We start from the raw sequence: 21227 nt of genomic DNA, 5'->3' as shown, positions 1-21227 counted from the left end.
TGTAGTGGCTTTACTATGGAGAGTTTTAGTTTTGATGGGAACACCCCTGTCCTGAAAGAAGTATTAATAATGTCAGCTAGGTTAGTATCTATACTGGTAGAACTGTGTTTGATTACCTTGTCTGGAATTCCGTCAATACCACAAGACATTTTATTTTTTAGTTTATTAATAGCATTTCTAACTTCACATTCTGTTACTGGGTACAGAAACATCGTCTTTTCACAAGTTGGTGCTTTTATGTTTTTGTTGTTTGAATTGCATAGACCTTTAATTAGGTTCGGTGCTATGTTCACATAATGTTCATTGAATATATTGGCTATCTGTTGAGCATCTTCTATCACTTTCCCCTCACTTTTAATTTTGAAGTTATGGGTCTTGGTTTTACGTTTTCCTATGCTATTGTTTATAACCTTCCAAATAGATTTTGATTTATTGCTTCCCTTGTTAATGTTTGAATCATTGCTTAGCCTTTTTGCTGCCTGTAAAACTTTCCTATAGACCCTTCTATATTTCCTGTAGTATGGTTTAATTGTTGTATTTATTCTAGCATGTTTGCTTAGGTTTCTAAGGGTGATAGCTGACTTTTTAATCCCTTGTGTTACCCATGTTTTTGTCTTCTCACTAACTTTAATTCTTTTTAACTGGAATGCCACATCGTAGCAATATTTATAATCAGTAAAAAAAACTGTCATACTTTTTGTCTACATCATCAGTTTGTTCTACGCCCCACTGCACCCTTTTTAGCATACTATTAAAAACCCTTATGTTGTTTGCATTAATAAGTCTTCTTTGTACATATTTTTCAGTGATTGTGCATTTCTTAGTGTTCTCATTCCTTATCATCATTTTTAAAGCCATATGGTCAGAAAAGCCTGTATCTATTACTTCAATATTGTACTCACAGCTTTGTTTGTTGGTAAATATCTGATCAAGTGTTGTTCCAGACCCCTCCCCATATCTGGTAATTTCCCACACAGTAGGTTGCATGTTGTATGAGTTAAACAGATGTAGTAATTGTGCCTTGTTCTTATTACTTTTGTTAAAATTAATGTTAAAGTCACCAAGAACTATTGTGCATTTTGACCTGCCTCTCAATTCATTTAAAAGATCATCTATATAATATAAGAATTGGTTAAAGTCACCTGATGGAGACCTATAGATGCAAGCAATGATAGTTTGACAGTCTGTAAGTTCACAAATACAACATTCAAAATCTTTTTCTGCACACTTCACCTTGCTAGGTTTTATCTCTTTAGATTTAACATTGCTTCTAACATAGATGCATACACCTCCACATTTATAATTTTCCCTGCAAAAGCGACTTATTAAGTTAAAGTCTGGTATACTTGCTGCACAAATCTGTGTGTCCTGAAGCCAGTGCTCATTGATACACAGCACAGAAACCTCCTTAACATTACAATTTAAAATTACTTCCAGCTCACTCATTTTGTTGCATAGTCCTTGTACATTCTGATACAGCAGGGTCCAGCTACCTAGATTTGGTGCACAGCTCACCGTAGTGTCCCCTTCAGGCTGCCTGGTAGAAAAAAATCCTTCAAGTGTGAGGGTCTTCTCACTCTTCTTCTGATTGGCAGTCTACTAATTGTGTCTATTGGACTGGATGCTGTTGTTGACGGTGCTGGTGTGTCTGCTGCAGCTGCTAAAGCTGACAGATTCTCTGCTGCTACTGGTTGTTGTTGATCTGCAGCTGATGGTGATGATGCTTCTGTTGCTCGTTGTTGTGCTGCTGTTGTTTCTGGTAATGTCGGAGACCCAACTGTTACCGCTGATAATCCTGGTTCTACTGTTACACACGAATCTTGTTTTGGTGGAATTGGGATTGGAGTCCCTTGCTCTATCGACGACTCATTAATGAATTTAATTATTTCGACACTCATAATTTTTTTCCCTCTTGTGTTCATGTGGAGACCGTGACTTGTAAAGTGCTCTCTATTCACACTTTCTATCTTTATAAACGTCGCATTCACGTAACCTCTACAGATTTTCTCATATATTGTGTTTGCTCTCACAATTTCAATGTTTACGCACGAGTTTTCCATCAGATCGTGCCTTCGTGGAACACTGACAATGTAGAAATGTACTTTAGGCATTCTCTTGATTTTTTCCTTCAGGATTCTCGTTGCACGCGAAGTTTCATTGCAATAAACATCATTCGCGCCCCCGATTACGATGCAATTGTTACCGGGCGTCAGAATGTTGTCACAGCTCTTCAAAACTTCGCGTAGTGGCGCGCCTGGCTTGATAATTCCTGTTACGTTAAGGTCAGGGTGATTATTTCTCATAATTTCTGTAAGTCCTCTACCATGACTGTCAGCAAATATATACGTCTGTTGCTTGGATTCTTGTTTACACATCGCATTGCTCTTTAGGTTTCGTCTACGAATATTCACTTTCCCTTTTTCAGCATGGCTATTTAGGTCTAAGTTTCTTTGTCTTATAATACTCACATTGTCTTTTTCCACAATTAATTCACTTTTATGTTTTTGTGTGAGTAGGTTGTTCATATATCTGATCATGGTCGCACTGTTTACACTTTTCAAGGTCTGATCTTTACGATGTTTACAACTAGCACTTACTAAACCGTCTTGCCTTACCGGTATATGAGACACTTCAGACGATTCCCGTAAGCATCTTGCCGCATTTTCTAGTGTTTCCGTATAGTCCCTGATGGCGTCAAGCTCTTTCTGAAATTCGTCGAGTATATTTAATTCTAAACCTGCGTAGCACATTTCAGTTGCGTTTTCGCGGCCGTTACACTCCATGTTACAGTCACATTGAATTCGTACATCTTCTTGAATAAAGCAATACGAATGGCTCCATTTATGATTGAACTCGCATATCCTAATACCATTTAGCACAGTTTCCCCACATATAACGCACTTGGTTGATACTACATCGTTAAAAACTGCAGAGCGATTTAAAATTACGCGTATACTTGCCGCCATCTATCTTCTACGTCCTACCAACCGATCCTTTCTTCTAGTCAAGTTGTGCCACAAACTTCTCTTCTCCCCAATCCTATTCAGTACTTCCTCATTAGTTATGTGATCTACCCATCTAATCTTCAGTATTCTTCTGTAGCACCACGTTTCAAATGCTTCTATTCTCTTCTTGTCCAAACTAATTATTGTCCATGTTTCACTTCCATACATGGCTACACTCCATACAAATACTTTCAGAAGTGACTCAATGTTAACAAATTTCTCTTCTTCAGAAACGCTTTCCTTGCCATTGCCAATCCACATTTTATATCCTCTCTACTTTGACCATCATCATTATTTTGCTCCCCAAATAGCAAAACTCCTTTACTACTTGAAGTGCCTCATTTCCTAATCTAATTCCCTCAGCATCACCAGAGTTAACTCGACTACATTCCATTATCCTTGTTTTGCTTTTGTTGATGTTCATCTTATATACTCCTCTCAAGACACTATCTATTCCATTCAACTGCTCTTCCAAGTCCTTTGCTGTCTCTGACAGAATTACAATGTCATCGGCGAACCTCAAAGTTTTTATTTCGTCTCCATGGATTTTAATACCTACTCCGAATTGCTCTATTCTTTCCTTCACTGGTTGCTCAATATACAGATTGAATAACATCGGGGAGAGGTTACAACCCTGTCTTACTCCCTTCCCAACCACTGCTTCCCTTTCATGTCCCTCGACTCTTATAACTGCCATCTGGTTTCTGTACAAATTGTAAATAGCCTTTCGCTCCCTGTATTTTACCCCTGCCACCTTCAGAATTTGGAAGAGAGTATTCCAGTCAACCTTGTCAAAAGCTTTCTCTAAGTCTACAAATGCTAGAAACGTAGGTTTGCCCTTCCTTAATCTAGTTTCTAAGATAAGTTGTAGGGTCAGTATTGCCTCATGTGTTCCAACATTTCTACGGAATCCAAACTGATCTTCCCCAAGGTCGGCTTCTACTAGTTTTTCCATTCGCCTGTAAAGAATTCACTTTAGTATTTTGCAGCCATCACTTATTAAACTGACAGTTCTGTAATTTACACGTCTGTCAACACCTGCTTTCTTTGGGATTGGAATTATTATAACCTTCTTGAAGTCTGAGGGTATTTCGCTTGTTTCATACATCTTGCTCACCAGATGGTAGAGTTTTGTCAGGACTGGCACTCCCAAGGCCGTCAGTAGTTCTGATGGAATGTTGTCTACTCCTGGGCCTTGTTTCGACTTAGGTCTTTCAGTGCTCTCTCAAACTCTTCACGCAGTATCGTATTACCCATTTCATCTTCATCTACATCCTCTTCCTTTTCCATAATGTTGTCCTCAAGTACATCGCCCTTGTATAGACCCTCTATATACTCCTTCCACCTTTCTGCTTTCCCTTCTTTGCTTAGAACTGGGTTTCCATCTGAGCTCTTGATGTTCTCTCCAAAGGTCTCCTTAATTTTCCTGTAGGCAGTATCTATCTTACCCCTAGTGAGATAAGACTCTTCGTCCTTACATTTGTCCTCTAGCCATGCCTGCTTAGCCATTTTGCACATCCTGCTGATCTCATTTTTGAGACGTTTGTATTCCTTTTTGCCTGCTTCATTTACTGCATTTTTATATTTTCTCCTTTCACCAATTAAATTCAATATATCTTCTGTTACCCAAGAATTTCTACTAGCTCTCGTCTTTTTACCTACTTGATCCTCTGCTGCCTTCAATACTTCATTCCTCAAAGCTACCCATTCTTCTTCTACTGTGTTTCTATCCCCCATTCCTGTCAATTGTTCCCTTATGCTCTCCCTGAAACTCAGTACAACCTCTGGTTTAGTCATTTATCCAGGTCCCATCTCTTTAAATTCCCTCCTTTTTTCAGTTTCTTCAGCTTTAATCCACACTCCTGGAAACTGAAATAAGAACACCGTGAATTCATTGTCCCAGGAAGGGGAAACTTTATTGACACATTCCTGGGGTCAGATACATCACATGATCACACTGACAGAACCACAGGCACATAGACACAGGCAACAGAGCATGCACAATGTCGGCACTAGTACAGTGTATATCCACCTTTCGCAGCAATGCAGGCTGCTATTCTCCCATGGAGACGATCGTAGAGATGCTGGATGTAGTCCTGTGGAACGGCTTGCCATGCGATTTCCACCTGGCGCCTCAGTTGGACCAGCGTTCGTGCTGGACGTGCAGACCACGTGAGACGACGCTTCATCCAGTCCCAAACATGCTCAATGGGGGACACATCCGGAGATCTTGCTGGCCAGGGTAGTTGACTTACACCTTCTAGAGCACGTTGGGTGGCACGGGATACATGCAGACGTGCATTGTCCTGTTGGAACAGCAAGTTCCCTTGCCAGTCTAGGAATGGTAGAACGATGGGTTCGATGACGGTTTGGATGTACCGTGCACTATTCAGTGTCCCCTCGACGATCACCAGAGGTGTACGGCCAGTGTAGGAGATCGCTCCCCACACCATGATGCCGGGTGTTGGCCCTGTGTGCCTCGGTCGTATGCAGTCCTGATTGTGGCGCTCACCTGCACGGCGCCAAACACGCATACGACCATCATTGGCACCAAGGCAGAAGCGACTCTCATCGCTGAAGACGACACGTCTCCATTCGTCCCTCCATTCACGTCTGTCGCGACACCACTGGAGGCGGGCTGCATGATGTTGGGGCGTGAGCGGAAGACGGCCTAACGGTGTGCGGGACCGTAGCCCAGCTTCATGGAGACGGTTGCGAATGGTCCTCGCCGATACCCCAGGAGCAACAGTGTCCCTAATTTGCTGGGAAGTGGCGATGCGGTCGCCCTACGGCACTGCGTAGGATCCTACGGTCTTGGCGTGCATCCGTGGGTCACTGCGGTCCGGTCCCAGGTCGACGGGCACGTGCACCTTCCGCCGACCACTGGCGACAACATCGATGTACTGTGGAGACCTCACGCCCCACGTGTTGAGCAATTCGGCGGTACGTCCACCCGGCCTCCCGCATACCCACTATACGCTCTCCCTCAAAGTCCGTCAACTGCACATACGGTTCACGTCCACGCTGTCGCGGCATGCTACCACTGTTAAAGACTGCGATGGAGCTCCGTATGCCACGGCAAACTGGCTGACACTGACGGCGGCGGTGCACAAATGCTGCGCAGCTAGCGCCATTCGACGGCCAACACCGCGGTTCCTGGTGTGTCCGCTGTGCCGTGCGTGTGATCATTGCTTGTACAGCCCTCTCGCAGTCTCCGGAGCAAGTATGGTGGGTCTGACACACAATGTGTTCTTTTTTCCATTTCCAGGAGTGTACATGTCATAGCCAATAGATTGTGGTCAGAGTCCACATCTGTCCCTGTATATGTCTTACAATTTAAAACTTGATTCCTAAATCTCTGCCTTACCATTACATACTCTATCTGTAACCTGTCAGCATCCCCAGGCTTCTTCCATGTCTACAACCTTCTTTTATGATTCTTGAACCAAGTGTTAGCTATGATTAAGTTGTGCTCTGTGCAAAATTCTACCAGGCGGCTTCCTCTTTCATTTCTTAGCCCCAATCCATATTCACCTACTACGTTTCCTTCTCTCCCTTTTCCTACTACCGAATTCCAGTCATCCATGACTATTAAATTTTCGTCACCCTTCACTATCTGAATAATTGCTTTTATCTCATCATGCATTTCATCAATCTCTTCATCATCTGCGGAGCTAGTTGGCATCTAAACTTGGACTACTGTTGTAGGCGTGGGCTTTGTATCTATCTTGGCCACAATAATGCCTTCACTATGCTGTTTGTAGTAGCTTACCCGCATTCCTATTTTCCTATTCATTATTAAACCGACTCCTGCATGACCCCTACTCGATATTGTGTTTATAACTCTGTAATCACCTGACCAGAAGTCTTGTTCCTCCTGCCACCAAACTTCACTAATTCCCACTATATCTAACTTTAACCTAACCATTTCCCTTTTTAAATTTTCTAACCTACCTGCACGGTTAAGGGATCTGACATTCCACACTCCGATCCGTAGAACACCAGTTTTCTTTCTCCTGATAACAACATCCTCTTGAGTAGTCCCCGCCCGGAGATGCGAATGGGGGACTATTTTACCTCCGGAATATTTTACCCAAGAGGACGCCATCATTATTTAACCATACAGTAAAACTGCATGCCCTCGGGAAAAATTACGGCCGTAGTTTCCCCTTGCTTTCAGCAGTTCGCAGTATCAGCACAGCAAGGACGTTTTGGTTATTGTTACAAGGCCAGATCAGTCAATCATCCAGACTGTTGCCTTGCAACTACTGAAAAGGCTGCTGCCCCTCTTCAGGAACCACACGTTTGTCTGGCCTCTCAACAGATACCCCTACGTTGTGGTTGCACCTACGGTACAGCTATCTGTATCGCTGAGGCACGCAAGCCTCCCACCCAACGGCAAGGTCCATGGCTCATCGGGGGCGCTAATTACATATTGGACACGATATTCCTGTTTTCATTTCACATACAAATTCTTAATTATCGATATTTTATGAAAGCCTGTTCATAGAAGCTGCTTAAATTTAGAAAACATAACAATTTAATTTTTAAGGCAAAAATGAAAAACCAAATACTCTTTATTTGGACTGTGACCATCGTTTTATACCACGGAGGTAGATAAGTATCGTAAAAACATGAGAAACAATCATTTTCACAGCATTGAGCACATCATACAAACACTGCATTTTTACATTTGCTACTGACCCATTACAGTAGGAACCCAACAGAACTGATCTGGAGACAACTTGAGGGTTTATGCCCGAGAAGTAACAAGAATGTTTAAGCTGCCAGACGTACTGGGACTAATGCATGCAGCTTTCTCACATGTCACTGCTGAGCGCTAGGGGGGTTAAGAACGGGCTCATCATAAAATAAGAGAAAATGCTGTACCTGGTTGGCTTCGTGATACGCTCGTTATCAACACAGCAGGTGACACTTGTCGCGAATTTGTGTGAGTAGAAATGCATAAGATGAACATGTAGGAAAGCAACCTAACGTCAGCCTGGGCGCTGGGAAGCAGGAGAGGTTGCGTTTTTGTGGCAAGGGACGCTAGAGCTATGTGACCAGCTACGACAGGATGTTCTGGAAGGTCGACAGGGCACGGGAGAAGCGCGTGATCGCGGGCGATTGCATCAGACGATCCTATATCATCAAGGTCGCTTGTGTTGCTAGAGATTTCCTTCGACAGTTGCCTCAGACGCTGGACCTGAGTTACTCAGCACTCGGGACGGGACTTAACTTTCTCGTGGGACTTAGCCGCACAGGGTGCATGCACTATTTGCACAACTTACATTCAATGTGTTGGTGCCTCTTAGGGTTCGACAGTGGTCTTATCCTACCTCGTATTTCGTCTCACTGTCAGCCATTTCATCAGAATTATATGTCCCTTATCCCACAAAGTTCCCTTATCTGCAAAGAATCTCCAGCTTGTTTTCCAGCACCAGGACTTCGAGCCACCTCATTACTGGAATTAGCGTCTAGCTCCCATCCTGATCCGCTCAGCCGGCCGCGGTGGTCTCGCGGTTCTAGGCGCGCAGCCCGGAACCGTGCGACTGCTACGGTCGCAGGTTCGAATCCTGCCTCGGGCATGGATGTGTGTGATGTCCTTAGGTTAGTTAGGTTTAAGTAGTTCTAAGTTCTAGGGGACTAATGACCACAGCAGTTGAGTCCCATAGTGCTCAGAGCCATTTGAACCATTTTTGATCCGCTCAGACGCGGCACACTATAGAACTCAAACATATTTCTCAGATTCGGAGGAGGAAGGAGCTAAGAGATTACCAGACGATCGACTGTAACTAATATTTTCAGTGGCTTCTGTGGTATCGATAGCTACGATGCCACGGTGTAGGTAAAAGATCTTAGGTTGGCACTACCAAACCGACGACAGCGCCCTGTAACCGGCGCTGTGCAGCTCTACGAGCGCCGCTCCACATTCTGCACCATTTGATTCCGAGTAGACGAATAAGCAACATTGTTTTTACTTCCTAGTTGGCGAACCACTACAAATTAGGCCTGTGTTACTTTTGTGAACTTTGATACAACCGGCTTCGCACCTACGTGCTCCCCAATGGAAAGTTAGGTACTCACATTATTATGTATGCAAGTTATTGTCGAGAGGTAGTAAAACCAGCTTTACCTTGAAAGCTGTACCGAGAGATTTTTACCTCACCTGCTCCTACTCGCTTCCTACATTCGGCCTGCCTTCCAGGCGAGATACAAAAGCTTCAGTATTCAACAGTGCGGTGAAATCCCTGCAGTGTGCTTTTACATTACACACAGCTCGCTCAGAAAAATTACTCTATCCTTAAGTTAGAAATTTTCAACAATCTTGTTTTTAATTAGAATACTGCTTCAGGTGAGAACGAGTGCATTTTATGCTTTCCGTCTGGTCACCTAAGAAGAACACGATAGTGCTGGAGTTTCTCCAAATATTATTTCATTCTCTTTAAAAAATTAAATGACATTCGAAGCTATGTTGTTTCTTTGTTCGTCTCTTTTTACATCTGAACTGCAAGTGCTCACATCATTGCAGTTTAGTTTGAAAGCTGACTGGCCAGTACTGTGCACGTTTAATGCGACTAAAGCTGTTGTCTCGCATAATCGCTCAGTCTATGTGCTTGTAAAACAGCATAAAAGGTATCCTTATGATAGTACTTGCTGTATTGCTCAGAGCTTGGATTCCGCTCTACGTGAAAGGAAATACAATGAGATTCAAGCAAACACGGAAGAATGCAAGGTCTCTCAGGGGCATTGGTGACGTAACAGAGCCAGCTGTAGGAGGGGAGGTAAGTGGAGCTAACCACTCAGGCCATGTGGAAAGCAAAGATACACAGGCTATCACAAATAAGGCAGCCGTCCGGGAATCGGCCGCTAATTTGAGTTTAGAGGAGAAGAATACAATCCTCAAACAGTTTCATGGATTAACCAATTGGTGGCCATCAGGGGAAAGGAAGAACTTACGAAAGAATAAAAAAATATTGTACATGGGAATGCATGAAAGCCGATATAGAGCAGTAAATTCGCAAATGCGAAAGCTGCCAAAGGAAAAAAATGACACAAAACAAAACTAAATGCCCACGGAAATTACGACTGTCCCTGAGCATTTATTTGAAAAGTGTGACATTGATATTGTTGGTCCAATGACCCCCACAGACAAGGGCAATAAGTACATCCTTACTTTTCAAGATGCACTAACAAAATTTCTAGTCGCGCAACCTGATGTAAACATTACGCCGAAAATAAATATGGACAATCATATCAAATAATATTCAGAAATCAGAAAACAGCGCCTTTCTGCTTTCCCATTTGTGTCTTGTTTTCTTTATAACTGCCAAATAACACCCAAAACCGTTTTTCTCCTACAGTTTCTTCAGTGCAGAAACAATTTTCGTTTACGACTTTTATCTGGCCTTTTCTGGCCAAAGTTTAGGCTACTTCTTTCACCACGCCAATTTTATATATTATTTTCTATATTTGGCCTGTCTTGTGGGAGAACAGTCGCTGGGGAAGATCATATCTTCACGTGAGCTTCGCATTGTCTCGCGAAAACAAAGGAAACAATAAAATTAAAGTTAAATAGGCAAAAAATCCACTATCGTAACATTGTTGACTTCCGACGTTAACATATAATGCCGTCGTCCCGAATTTCTGAGCATGCGCGGAGTTGCGCCTATTCAGGTGGTGGTTAGTGTTTAACGTCCCGTCGACAACGAGGTCATTAGAGACGGAGCGCAAGCTCGGGATAGGGAAGGATTGGGAAGGAAATCGGCCGTGCCCTTTCAAAGGAACCATCCCGGCATTTGCCTGAAACGATTTAGGTAAATCACGGAAAACCTAAATCAGGATGACCGGAGACGGGATTGAACCGTCGTTCTCCCGAATGCGAGTCCAGTGTGCGCCTGCTCAGGAACTGTACGCAATGCAGAACCGGTTGATAGTTGCCGTAACTGCCTCTCTTGCGACCTGTTTGATAGGTGACGCACACCTTGAGAAGTGCGTTTTACCAGATAGTCACAAGACTTTGGCGGCAGCGAAACACGGCAAGTGACGTAGTTCACAGACGTTGCTACGTCCAGTTGAAGGCGTTTCCGTGTTTCGCTGTCGCTAAAGTTTTGTGTGGTTTGATAGGCAGACTTTCACATTCCTTCGCATGAGATGCTGATATCGCAAATCGACTCTTGCCTTCCCGAATGAACTACGATAAAGAGTCACACAGTAGCTGTTCATTGTAGTGAATGTGCGTTCGTGATGATTGGATACGTACTGATTTCCACAGCAATATTCCTTCTGCTGCTAAAGCTGTATCACAGATGCACTATAGGAGTTTGTCAAAGTCAAAGATTATTGCATGGAAAAACTGCAATTGTTACCGGTTCAAACACAGGTAGGAGAACAACAGTTGTCCAGATAATATTTTGCATAGATGCTATGTATCCCTATACCGGTATTTCAAAAGCTGATAGCATACCATTTTGGCAATATACGCGAAATCGATGACAAGACTTTTTTTTCTCTAATTGGTGAAGTAGTCATTTTCCATCCAAGAAAGTGTACAAGATGCTTAACGCTCAGCATAACACAATATCGTTACTGCCAGTTTATTTACTAGGGTAAACGTACAATATTCCATAGATCAGTAAGTGTGAGAAAATGGATGTGGAACGAGTCGATATACATAATATGAAAAGAATGCGCACAATAGCGATAACATTCAAGCGTTGTTAAGAATTAAAAAAAAGGAATGGTGCATTCCCTATTGTTTTTATTTACCACTGATCAAAATACAGTGTGTCACAGAAGTTCTTAACACAAAATAGCAAAGACATTAACAAGAATTGCCATAGAGGATATTATGATAACAGTGACTTAATGGGCTTTCACATTAATTCTGAGTCTCCATGAAAATTGCAAATAAAAAGTTTTATTGATTTCTGCAAAATCCTTCTGTAGAATAAAAGCAGGTACTGCAGTACTTCCCTAAATTATATTTAAACAAAGAGATACCGTATTATTTCTCCTGTTTTTCCCACTGTAAATTGTATATTACATGTTGTACAAGGAGTGTACTAGTACTTTAGGACAATTCGAATCAAAGAATACCATATTACATATTAAAAAAAAGCTTCCATCAAATATTGTACCGGTATTGTTTGACACATGAGTTGACAGGAAAGGCTACTGTGTGCTGACACTGATGCAAATACCAATTGGGACCAGTCTTTATTTAATTATTATAATAATTTTGCATGTCCTAGTATTTTCTTTATTCAGTTAGTATTGTAATTTTACATGCCCTGTCGACAAAAAATTGGTAAATAAACGACAAAAAATAAAAAGCTGAGTGATTTGGTGACGTAATCCATGCAAGAAATAAACTGAAAGGGTGTTACGACCTCTCGGGAAAAAAAACTGAGGCGTATAATATTGTCTACAAAATAAAAGGGAAAGAGTGCTGCAGATTCATAACAAATGTTGTTTTCATTAAGAGGTTTTTGACCTAGTAAAGCAGTTAAAAAGCAAAGATCCATTTGGCTTGAATGGCATTACATCACATCTCATAATGGAATGCAGGGAAAGTCATCTAAAATCCTTCACTCGTGTTAGACATGCTGCACCTCAAGATGGTATTCTAAGCAATTAAAATAAAGGTTCGTAGTATTTAAGAAAGGGAAGAGAGGTGAATTATGAAATTACAGGCAAATATAATTGATTTCCACATTTGCATAAATCTATGAAACAATAATACAGAATAACAAAAGTTAAAATACTACCAATATCATAACGTGGATTCAGAGAAGGGAAGCCAATAATGATGACAAAAGAGTTGGCAGGGAATATCACTTGATGGGCAACAGAAGATCTTTCTGGATCTGGCAAAAATATTTGAATGCACAAAAGAAGCAGTCCTGAAAATGCAAATAAGTACCTATTACAACAGAGGCTTTGTATAAATCAGTCTAATGCAGTGTTTCAAATGAAACAGAAGAAAATGTATTTAATGTATATTTTAAAATAAATAGAGAAGTAAGAAGCACAACATTTGAGAAACTAGTATAGATAAGCATTTGACATGGGGATGCACATAGGTGCATTGTGTATGCGATAAACACGCTCATTTTTCTTATATGCAAAGTAGCAAATGTTATCGATGAGAAAGTTCTGAGAACAGTCTGCAATGGACTTGTGTTCCCACATCAGTGCTAATCAGTTCACACATGGGAGAGTGCACAAGCTGGCTACCAGTACCAGCACTTTAAAAGAATGTTTGTAATTCAGAAAACACCAGTGAGGTGTGTAGCAAAGGTACCACGCAGACAGCCCTGTAGACAAGTACTGGTATTCATACAGCATAATGCTTTGACAATGTACAGAGTGTATACGTAAAAAATAGTACAGTAGTGAGAGAAAATGGTAAACATGTCCTTAATAAAGACATACATATTGTATAAAGAGAGGAAAGAAAAATAACTACACTAAGTTTAGGCAGAGAGAGCTCAGTCCAGGTGAAGCAGCCACATTTTTTATTCTTTTTTTTCCGTCAAGCATTGTATCTCAGTTGTGGAAATAAAAGGAATTAAAAGCTCCAAGCTCCAAATAGGACTTAAAAGTGTACTTTGTGGACAAATGTACATGCAGTAGAAGCGAGTACTTAAAATGAAACAGAAAATATGTAATAACTCGTTACATTCCTGTAAAATGTGATTGTTTCCTTTTATTGTGCATTTATTTCATATGCATTGTAATTAAGGCTTGATTCAATGTAAAATGATAAATGCATTCAGAACACTGACGTATAAAATTGTAACACACCCAATACTGTCAACTGAAAATTATCTGTTATGCACTACTTATTATACTAATTCATTTGAAAAGATTACAGCATGAGGTCTGAGGAAGTATTCTACTGACTTTTTCTGTACTGTACAAATTTCTATTTTATTATGTTGCACCAGATTATTGCGATGCAACACATGATAGATGAAATCATCCAAAATATGCTGACATTGAGATACTGCAGTCATCAAAACAAGAGATCCCTCTTAGAGAAAATGTTGTTCATGAAAACTGTTTTAGTGTCATGAGAGCATGATGTTCCTACTTCAGTGTGTTCAATAAACACTTTCAAGAACAAAATAAGAACATTTATTGTTGTTTCAGTGTTTTTTATACAACTAGTCTGATCAAGGTAATTAATAGAGTCAGTCAGTTTTACGCATCACAAGAGGCTATTTACAAGACAGCATTACATCTACATCTATACTTTGCAAGGCAGTGTGAATTGCATGGCAGAGGATGAATGGAAATATTCTGTGGTTTTGCCATCACAGCTCCTTGAGTTACTGATAATTTTATTTTAGTTTGTCATCCTTGTGATGCGCAGAAGTTTGACTTGAATGTATTTAGTTTCCTCTAATGTGTAAATAATAATTATTTTAGGTGCTTTGTTGCAAATGGTTAGTACCAGACTACCAAATCCAGAGATCTGGCAATTGATCCCTAGTCAATCCTAGGTTTCCATTTCTAGTATTTTTTCATCTGTTGATAATAATTTGTTAATGTTAAATGCCATGTTACATCATTGGGTAGAGTCCACATTAAATAGTAAGTTCTCCTATTATTGCTGGTTCAGTCAGTTCAAAGATTGAGGAAAAGGAGGAGCACAGCATCTTCATCTCAATTTTCACATTAAGTACAGCCTTACACACTGAATATTGATTAGTAAAACATAAGAGGCAAGTGCAAGAGTTTAAGGATTTGTATTTGAATCTTGCTATGTCTTCATTCTGTGTTTATTTTTATACCTGTTGTAGAGTTTGGCTTTTTGTTTTCTGTTGTGGAGTCAGAAGAACTATGGTCACTGACTGTAACATTGTAGTTTCTCCATTTAGCTTTTTAACTATTTAATCAGATCTCTTGATAAGGCGACTTGCTATTGATCAGATATTGTTCATAGTCATTATCAGGAGATTTACAAATACGAGACTGAATGCAAACTTGTCTTTACTTCTTCTCTTTGTCTATTACTATTCTGCAGTTTCGCCAAGTCATTGTAACATTTTTTTGAGAAATTGTGTAAAATCCCATTGAGATGTAGTCAGAACATATAGACACTGATCCCCAGAAAGTTTCATGCTATTCTGCGTAGGCAAGAAATTGCTGTGTGAAGTAATAATGTAAGTGATAAAAACCCTAGCAGTCTACGTCCATGAGGTGATCACAAATCCTGTAACAGTAACTTTGTCAGCTGGAAAACAAGAAAAGAAAACAAGGAAATTCAGTGACACTGTAAAATAAAGAAGGGGCATAGGAAACTAGGATCATACACTTCTGGAACAACAGGATGTTTGTATCTACAGCAAGTAAGAAACTAATAAAGAAGTTACAAACATAAATGACAGTAATTCCAACAAAAAGATTTTGCATCATTGAACGAGTTGAATATACAAGTACCGGTATGTAGAGTGGAACAGGGAAGTGTAGGAATGCTAAGGCTGGTAAGCTGCCACAACAGGATCAAGGAATTGTGATATACATTAAGACACTTATCCCACTGGGGGATGAGATGATCAATTTTTGTTTCATAGAATGCAGTTGGTACTTACTCTTGCACTTCCTCATCTGGCTGAAACAAACATCCATGCATACCTTTGTTCAGGTCACCAAACATGTGAAAATCACTTGGTGAAAGGTCTGAGCTGTGCAGAGGATGTTGTAGTTTTTTGCCACCAAATCACTGAAGTGCAACTTTCAGCCGATTGTTGGTGTCAGGGCAGCCATTATCACCCAGCAGGATGATTCTGTCCAACAGAATTCCTGTCCAGTGGCATTCCTTTTAATTATGGCACATTGCAGATTCAGCAAAGTGTCTTCATAGCTCTGTAGATTTGTTGTGGTTCCATTCTCAAAGACCTCTACAAGCAGAGGAAGCATCCTGTTGCATGGTAACACTCGCCCCCACACTGCTAATCAGACGAAGACTATGCTTTGATGATTTGATTGGGAAACACTACAGCCTCCATACAGCCCAGATCTTTCACTATACTTTTTCACATCTGTGGTGACCTGAAGAAAAACATGCCTGGACATTGATTTCAGTCAGACGAGGAAGTGCAAGAGTTGGTGCTGTTGTGCATCCATCAGTGGCCGGCTGCATTCTGTGGAACAGGAATTGATAACCTTGTGTCCCAGTGTGATGATTGTTGTAACACATCAAGTGATTACTTCTGAATGGAATCATTCCATGGTCCCACTGTGACAGGCGTTTGATTTTCATTTGACTGCCCCTTATTTCAAAAAATACTTCCTAATATTAAAGTCTATATTCAGTGCTAACAAATTTCTCTTCTTCAGAACTGCTTTTCTTGCCATTGCCAGCCTACATTGTATATACTCTCTTCTTTGGTCATTGTCAGTTATTTTACTGACCAAATAACGAAACTCACCTGCTAATTTTAGTATCTTGTTTCCTAATCTAATTCCCTCAGCATCACCTGATTTAATTTGACTGCATTCCATTATCCTTGTCTTGCTTCTGTTAATGTTCATCTTAAATTCTCCTTTCAAGATACTGTTCATTGTATTTAACAGATCTTCATAGTCCTTTACAGTCTCTGGTCTCTAAGAGAATTATAATTTCATCTGCAAATCTCAAAGATTTATTTCTTGTATGTGAACTTTTATTCCTTATCCAAATTTTCCTTTGATTTCCTTTACTGTTTGTTCATTGTACAGTTGAATAACACCAGGGATGAGCTACAACCTTGTTGCACTCCCTATTCAGCCACTGCTTCTATTTCATGCCCCTTGACTCTTATAACAGCTGTCTGGTTTCTCTTTCAGTCCTTTTATTCTACCCCTGCTACCTTCACAATTTCAAAGAGTGTATCCCAGACTACCTGGTTACAAGCTTTCTCAAAATCTGCAGACATTATAAATGTAAGTTTACTTTTACCTAACTTATCTTCTAAGATAAGTCATGGGACGAGTATTGCTTTGGCTTCTTCCTACAATTCTTCGAAATTCAAACTGATCTTCTCTGAGGTTGGCTTCTACCAGTATTTACATTTCTCAGTAAATAATTTTTGTTAGTATTTTGCAGCCATGCTTTATTAAAGTGATTGTGTAATATCCATATCTTTCAGCACCTGTTTTCCTTGGAGTAGTTTGCCTCTATGATACAAGTACGTTTATCTTGTACAGCCCTTCTATATACTCCTTCCAATTTTCAGCGTTCCCTTCGTTGTTTACTACTGGATTTCCATCTGAGCTCTTTGTATTCATACAGCTACTTTTCTTTTCTCTTCTCCAAACATCTCTTTATTTGCCCTATTATATATGTTTGATATTCTTACATTTGTCCTGTAGCCATTCATGCATAACCATTTTGCACTTCCTGTCAGTCTAATTTTTTATACATTTGTATTCCCTTTCACATACTTAATTTACTGCATTTTTATGTTTTCTCCTTTCATCAGTTAAATTCAATATCTCCTTTGATATCCAACAATTTCTACCAGGTCTTGTCTTTCTACCTATTTGATTCTCTGCTGCTTGCACTATTTCATTTCTAAAAGCTATTCATTTATCTTCTACAATTCTCCTTTCCCCTGTATCAGTCAATCGTTGCTTAGTACTCCTTCTGCAACTCTCAGTAAGCTCTGATTTTTGCAGCTTGTCCAGGTCCCATCTCCTTAATCTCCCACCTTTTTGCAATTACTTCAATTTTAATCTACACTAAATAATCAAAAAATCTCATTCTGAAATCTCAGACTCACCATTATATAACCAATCTGAATCATTATATAACCTTCTGGTGTATCCAGGTCTGTTCTATATCCACAACAACATTCTTTCATGATTCTTAAACCAAGTATTAGTGATGATTAAATTGTTCTCTGTGCAAAATTCTACCAAGCAGCTTCCTCTCTCATTCATTTTCCCCAGTCCCTGTTCACCTACCATTTTTCCTTCTCTTCCTTTTTCTTACTATTGAATTCCAGTCCCCCATCAGAATTAAATTTTTATCTCCCTTTACTATGGGAATAATTTCTTTTATGTTGTCATATATTTTCTCAATTTCTTCATCATCCGTGGAGCTAGTTAGCATATAAACTTGTACTACTGTTGTGGGTGCTGGCTTTGTGCCAACCTGGGTTGCAATAATGTATTCACTATGCTGTTGCATTCCTATTTTCTTATTTAGTATTAGGCCTACTCCTGCATTACTGCTATTTGATTTTGTATTTATAACACTGCTCTCACTGGATAAGAGGTCCTGATCATTGTACTATCAAACTTCACAAATCCCTTCTGTATCTACCTTCAACCTAACCATTTCTGTTTGTAAATTTTCTGACCTACCTGCCTGATTAAGCGATCAAACACCATAGATTGACAGTCTCGTGTTTCCTGATGATATCCTCCTGAGTAGTCCACACCCAGAGATCCAAATGGGGGAGACTGTTTTACCTCCAGAATATTTCACCTGAGTGGATGCCCTCATCATTTGTGGTTTCCCCCTTGCTCTCAGCAGTTTGCAGTATCAGCACAGCAGGGCTATGTTGGTTAATGCTATAAGGACAAACAAGTCAATCATCCAGACAACTGCTCATGCACCTACTGGATAGGCTGCCATCCCTTTTCAGGAACCACACATTTTCTTGGCCTTTCAACAGATACCAATTCATTGTGGCTACACCTATGGTAGGGCAGTCTGTATCACTCAGCACGTATGACACCCCACCGTGATAAGGTCCATGGTTCTGTAATACAAATATGGAATTGGTGGGTTTAGAAGGGTCATATTCAATGCAATCCAGGATGTGAGTAGCCATGTGACTAGCACTCGAGAGGACTGACATATTGTTCACTAGGCCTAGCAGGATCGTACAGCAACAGTGTGTATCTTGATACAGGAAATGATCTTGTTGTAGCAAGAGAATTATCAACGTAGACAGAGTATTGGCATTCAGATCATTATAGACTGTGAACACGGTGATTATTTTGTGATTTCCTTTGAAGCAGCACAGAGAGAGGTGCACTGACAGTGGTGCATTCAAAGACCGCACTGGACATAGCAGTTTCACCCCGTCCTCTTTTCAGATGATTCATTCTTCTGTGTACATCATCATGATAGGTGCATCTGTACCTGAAGGATCTGAGAAAAACAAACACTGACCAACTGCATTTGTATTAGTTATGATCATATGGGCCCAAAACCTGAGATGAAAATACCGGGCGCCATTGGGCACATAACACAATCACCTCCAGTCCACAAAGCGAGTAATTTTGATAGCAACTGTTGCATTTCTGACATAGTAAGGCCTATATCTGTTCCCTTTATTTGAGGTCTCTGTGATGTTATCTTTCTACGAAATAATACGAGACCTTACGTAGCCAGTTTTGTCCTGACCTACCTGGATATAGTGGGTATTTTCCAGATCTCTCACCCTGTAAGAAATCTGATAATGGCTTGCCAAGAGGCTAGCATGCTGCAACTCGCTAGCATTGTGCCATAAAGATGAAAAGACATTAATAGCATACCAGTACCCATCATTCGAATTCAATTCAACTCAGTTTCTGGCTAGGTTAGAGCCACTGTTGCTGTCATAGAGGGTAACCCTGTTTACTAAATCCCACATCCTGTATACTCCCAGTCACCTAAAGATGCAATCATGTAATCCTTCTACAATTCTGCATATAAATAATAGTAGTTTTTGTTAATGGCTATCTTCCTGGTCAGCAGTGGACTTTGAAAAAAGTCATTTCCTCTTACAGTTTTTATCCACAAATTCACACTTAGAATGTGTGTAACTCTACTGACTTCAAAGACGGCTCATTGTCAGCTTTCTATATAATGAAGAATGTGAGCATACAAGCTGTTGCGGGAGATTAGAGCAGCAGTTCCCACCGGAGAGCACATGGCTGGCAATTGCTACAGACCTGTGGTGAGCGGCTAGCGTCTACGCAGCCTCAGAAAAACTTGAACGTTTGCCAGGGGCATGTATGGCCATGTCTGCGCTCTTGGAGAAATTTATATGCAAGAGAAAAGTTGATAAAAACAAAACTTAGAGTGACACAGAGATGCCAGTTGGCACTCATGGACAGAAAAATATGTAAAGCTAAATTATCTACCTGTCCCACAAAAATATATAATTGTTTAAAAGTTATTGTCATCTTAAAATTTGTAAATTTATGAAAGATCAAAAGCGAATATCTCGGCAATGGTTTGGCCAACTAATATGTAAAAAAGTGTTTGCCGATGCGGCTAGTAGAGCTGCATTGAGCAGCCATAGCTGATTCCGCATAGTGTGTACCATTTTTGAATGAGAGGTCGGAATATTGAATTTGACTGAGAGAAACTGTGATTTTGGTAATAAATTTAAAGAAGTGAAATTAGGAGCAGCATTCTAAAGTTTAAAGAGGTAGATGAGTAATTAAGTACTTATTTTTATTCGTTTATTTATGTTTAGTATCAAAACTCTGGGAAAAGCAAAATCATGCCACAAGAACATTATTTGTGAAAAAGCGATGGCAGATACAAAAAATTGCACTTTAAATTGTTACCCTGAGAATTTCCTTATTTTTTGATATATCAGATATGTTTTTGTTTAGTTTTAGAATATTCATAATTTTTGTCAAACATTGTTTTGAGTTAGGTAATCGTTATTTATTTATTTATTTGTTTATTCCATGTGATCTGATGGTACACAGTGTGTTGCAGATGTCGGAAAATATCAGTTAACATATGTTAATATACAGTATCCTAATGTATTATATTGCTCAATGTTTTCAATTTAACACAAATAGCAAGATTACTGTTCTAAGTATTAATGTACAGAGTAAAAACAGTGACAACAAATATGACTTCACAGCTTTACTAAATTTTATGTTGTCTTCGATGGACTTAATACCAGTGGGAAGATTGTTGAATAGTTGGAGGCCCATGTGAAAAGAACAGTTGAGTGTTTGTATGTAAAACATGCAGATTTGAGATTTTCCTGGTGTTGGTTCATGTATTTCATTATTTTTACAACTCTGGTGTCAGTTGGCACTATGTGTTTCCTGAAAAATTTTAGAGTCTCGAGAATGTATAGGCAAGACAGTGTAAGGATTTCCAACTTTCTGAAGATGGGTTTGCAGGAGTCTCTGGGTTTGCTTCCAGTAATATCCTCATTGCCCTCTTCTGGATTCTGAATGTGCTTAGAACAGTTGGAGAATTTC

The 21227-nt window shown here is 40.1% G+C and overlaps 2 protein-coding genes across 13 annotated transcripts in view; one reads left to right on the top strand and one right to left on the bottom strand.

Annotated features, from left to right (window-relative positions):
• Window positions 1–21227, bottom strand: part of LOC126356142 (bromodomain-containing protein 8) — a 482606-nt gene that overhangs the window by 123206 nt on the left and 338173 nt on the right. The window lies entirely within an intron of this gene.
• The window catches only part of LOC126356145 (retinol dehydrogenase 14-like), a 262668-nt gene that overhangs the window by 185174 nt on the left and 56267 nt on the right, over window positions 1–21227 (top strand). Inside the window, exon 1 of one of the 3 annotated variants that reach the window (XM_050006881.1) lies at window positions 10988–11388. The exons of 1 other annotated variant lie outside the window; for it this stretch is intronic. In XM_050006881.1, coding sequence (XP_049862838.1) covers window positions 11253–11388 — 136 coding nt within the window. In that variant the 5' untranslated portion in view covers window positions 10988–11252. Of the gene's footprint in view, window positions 1–10987; window positions 11389–21227 lie in introns of those variants that run through there. One more of the 3 variants, XM_050006883.1, reaches the window with a different exon arrangement.

This window comes from Schistocerca gregaria, chromosome 3, assembly GCF_023897955.1.
Source record: "Schistocerca gregaria isolate iqSchGreg1 chromosome 3, iqSchGreg1.2, whole genome shotgun sequence".
NCBI classification, from domain to species: Eukaryota; Metazoa; Arthropoda; class Insecta; order Orthoptera; family Acrididae; genus Schistocerca; species Schistocerca gregaria.
The sequence above is the reverse complement of the archived record's forward strand: the minus strand, read 5'-3'. Positions and strand labels throughout refer to the sequence as shown.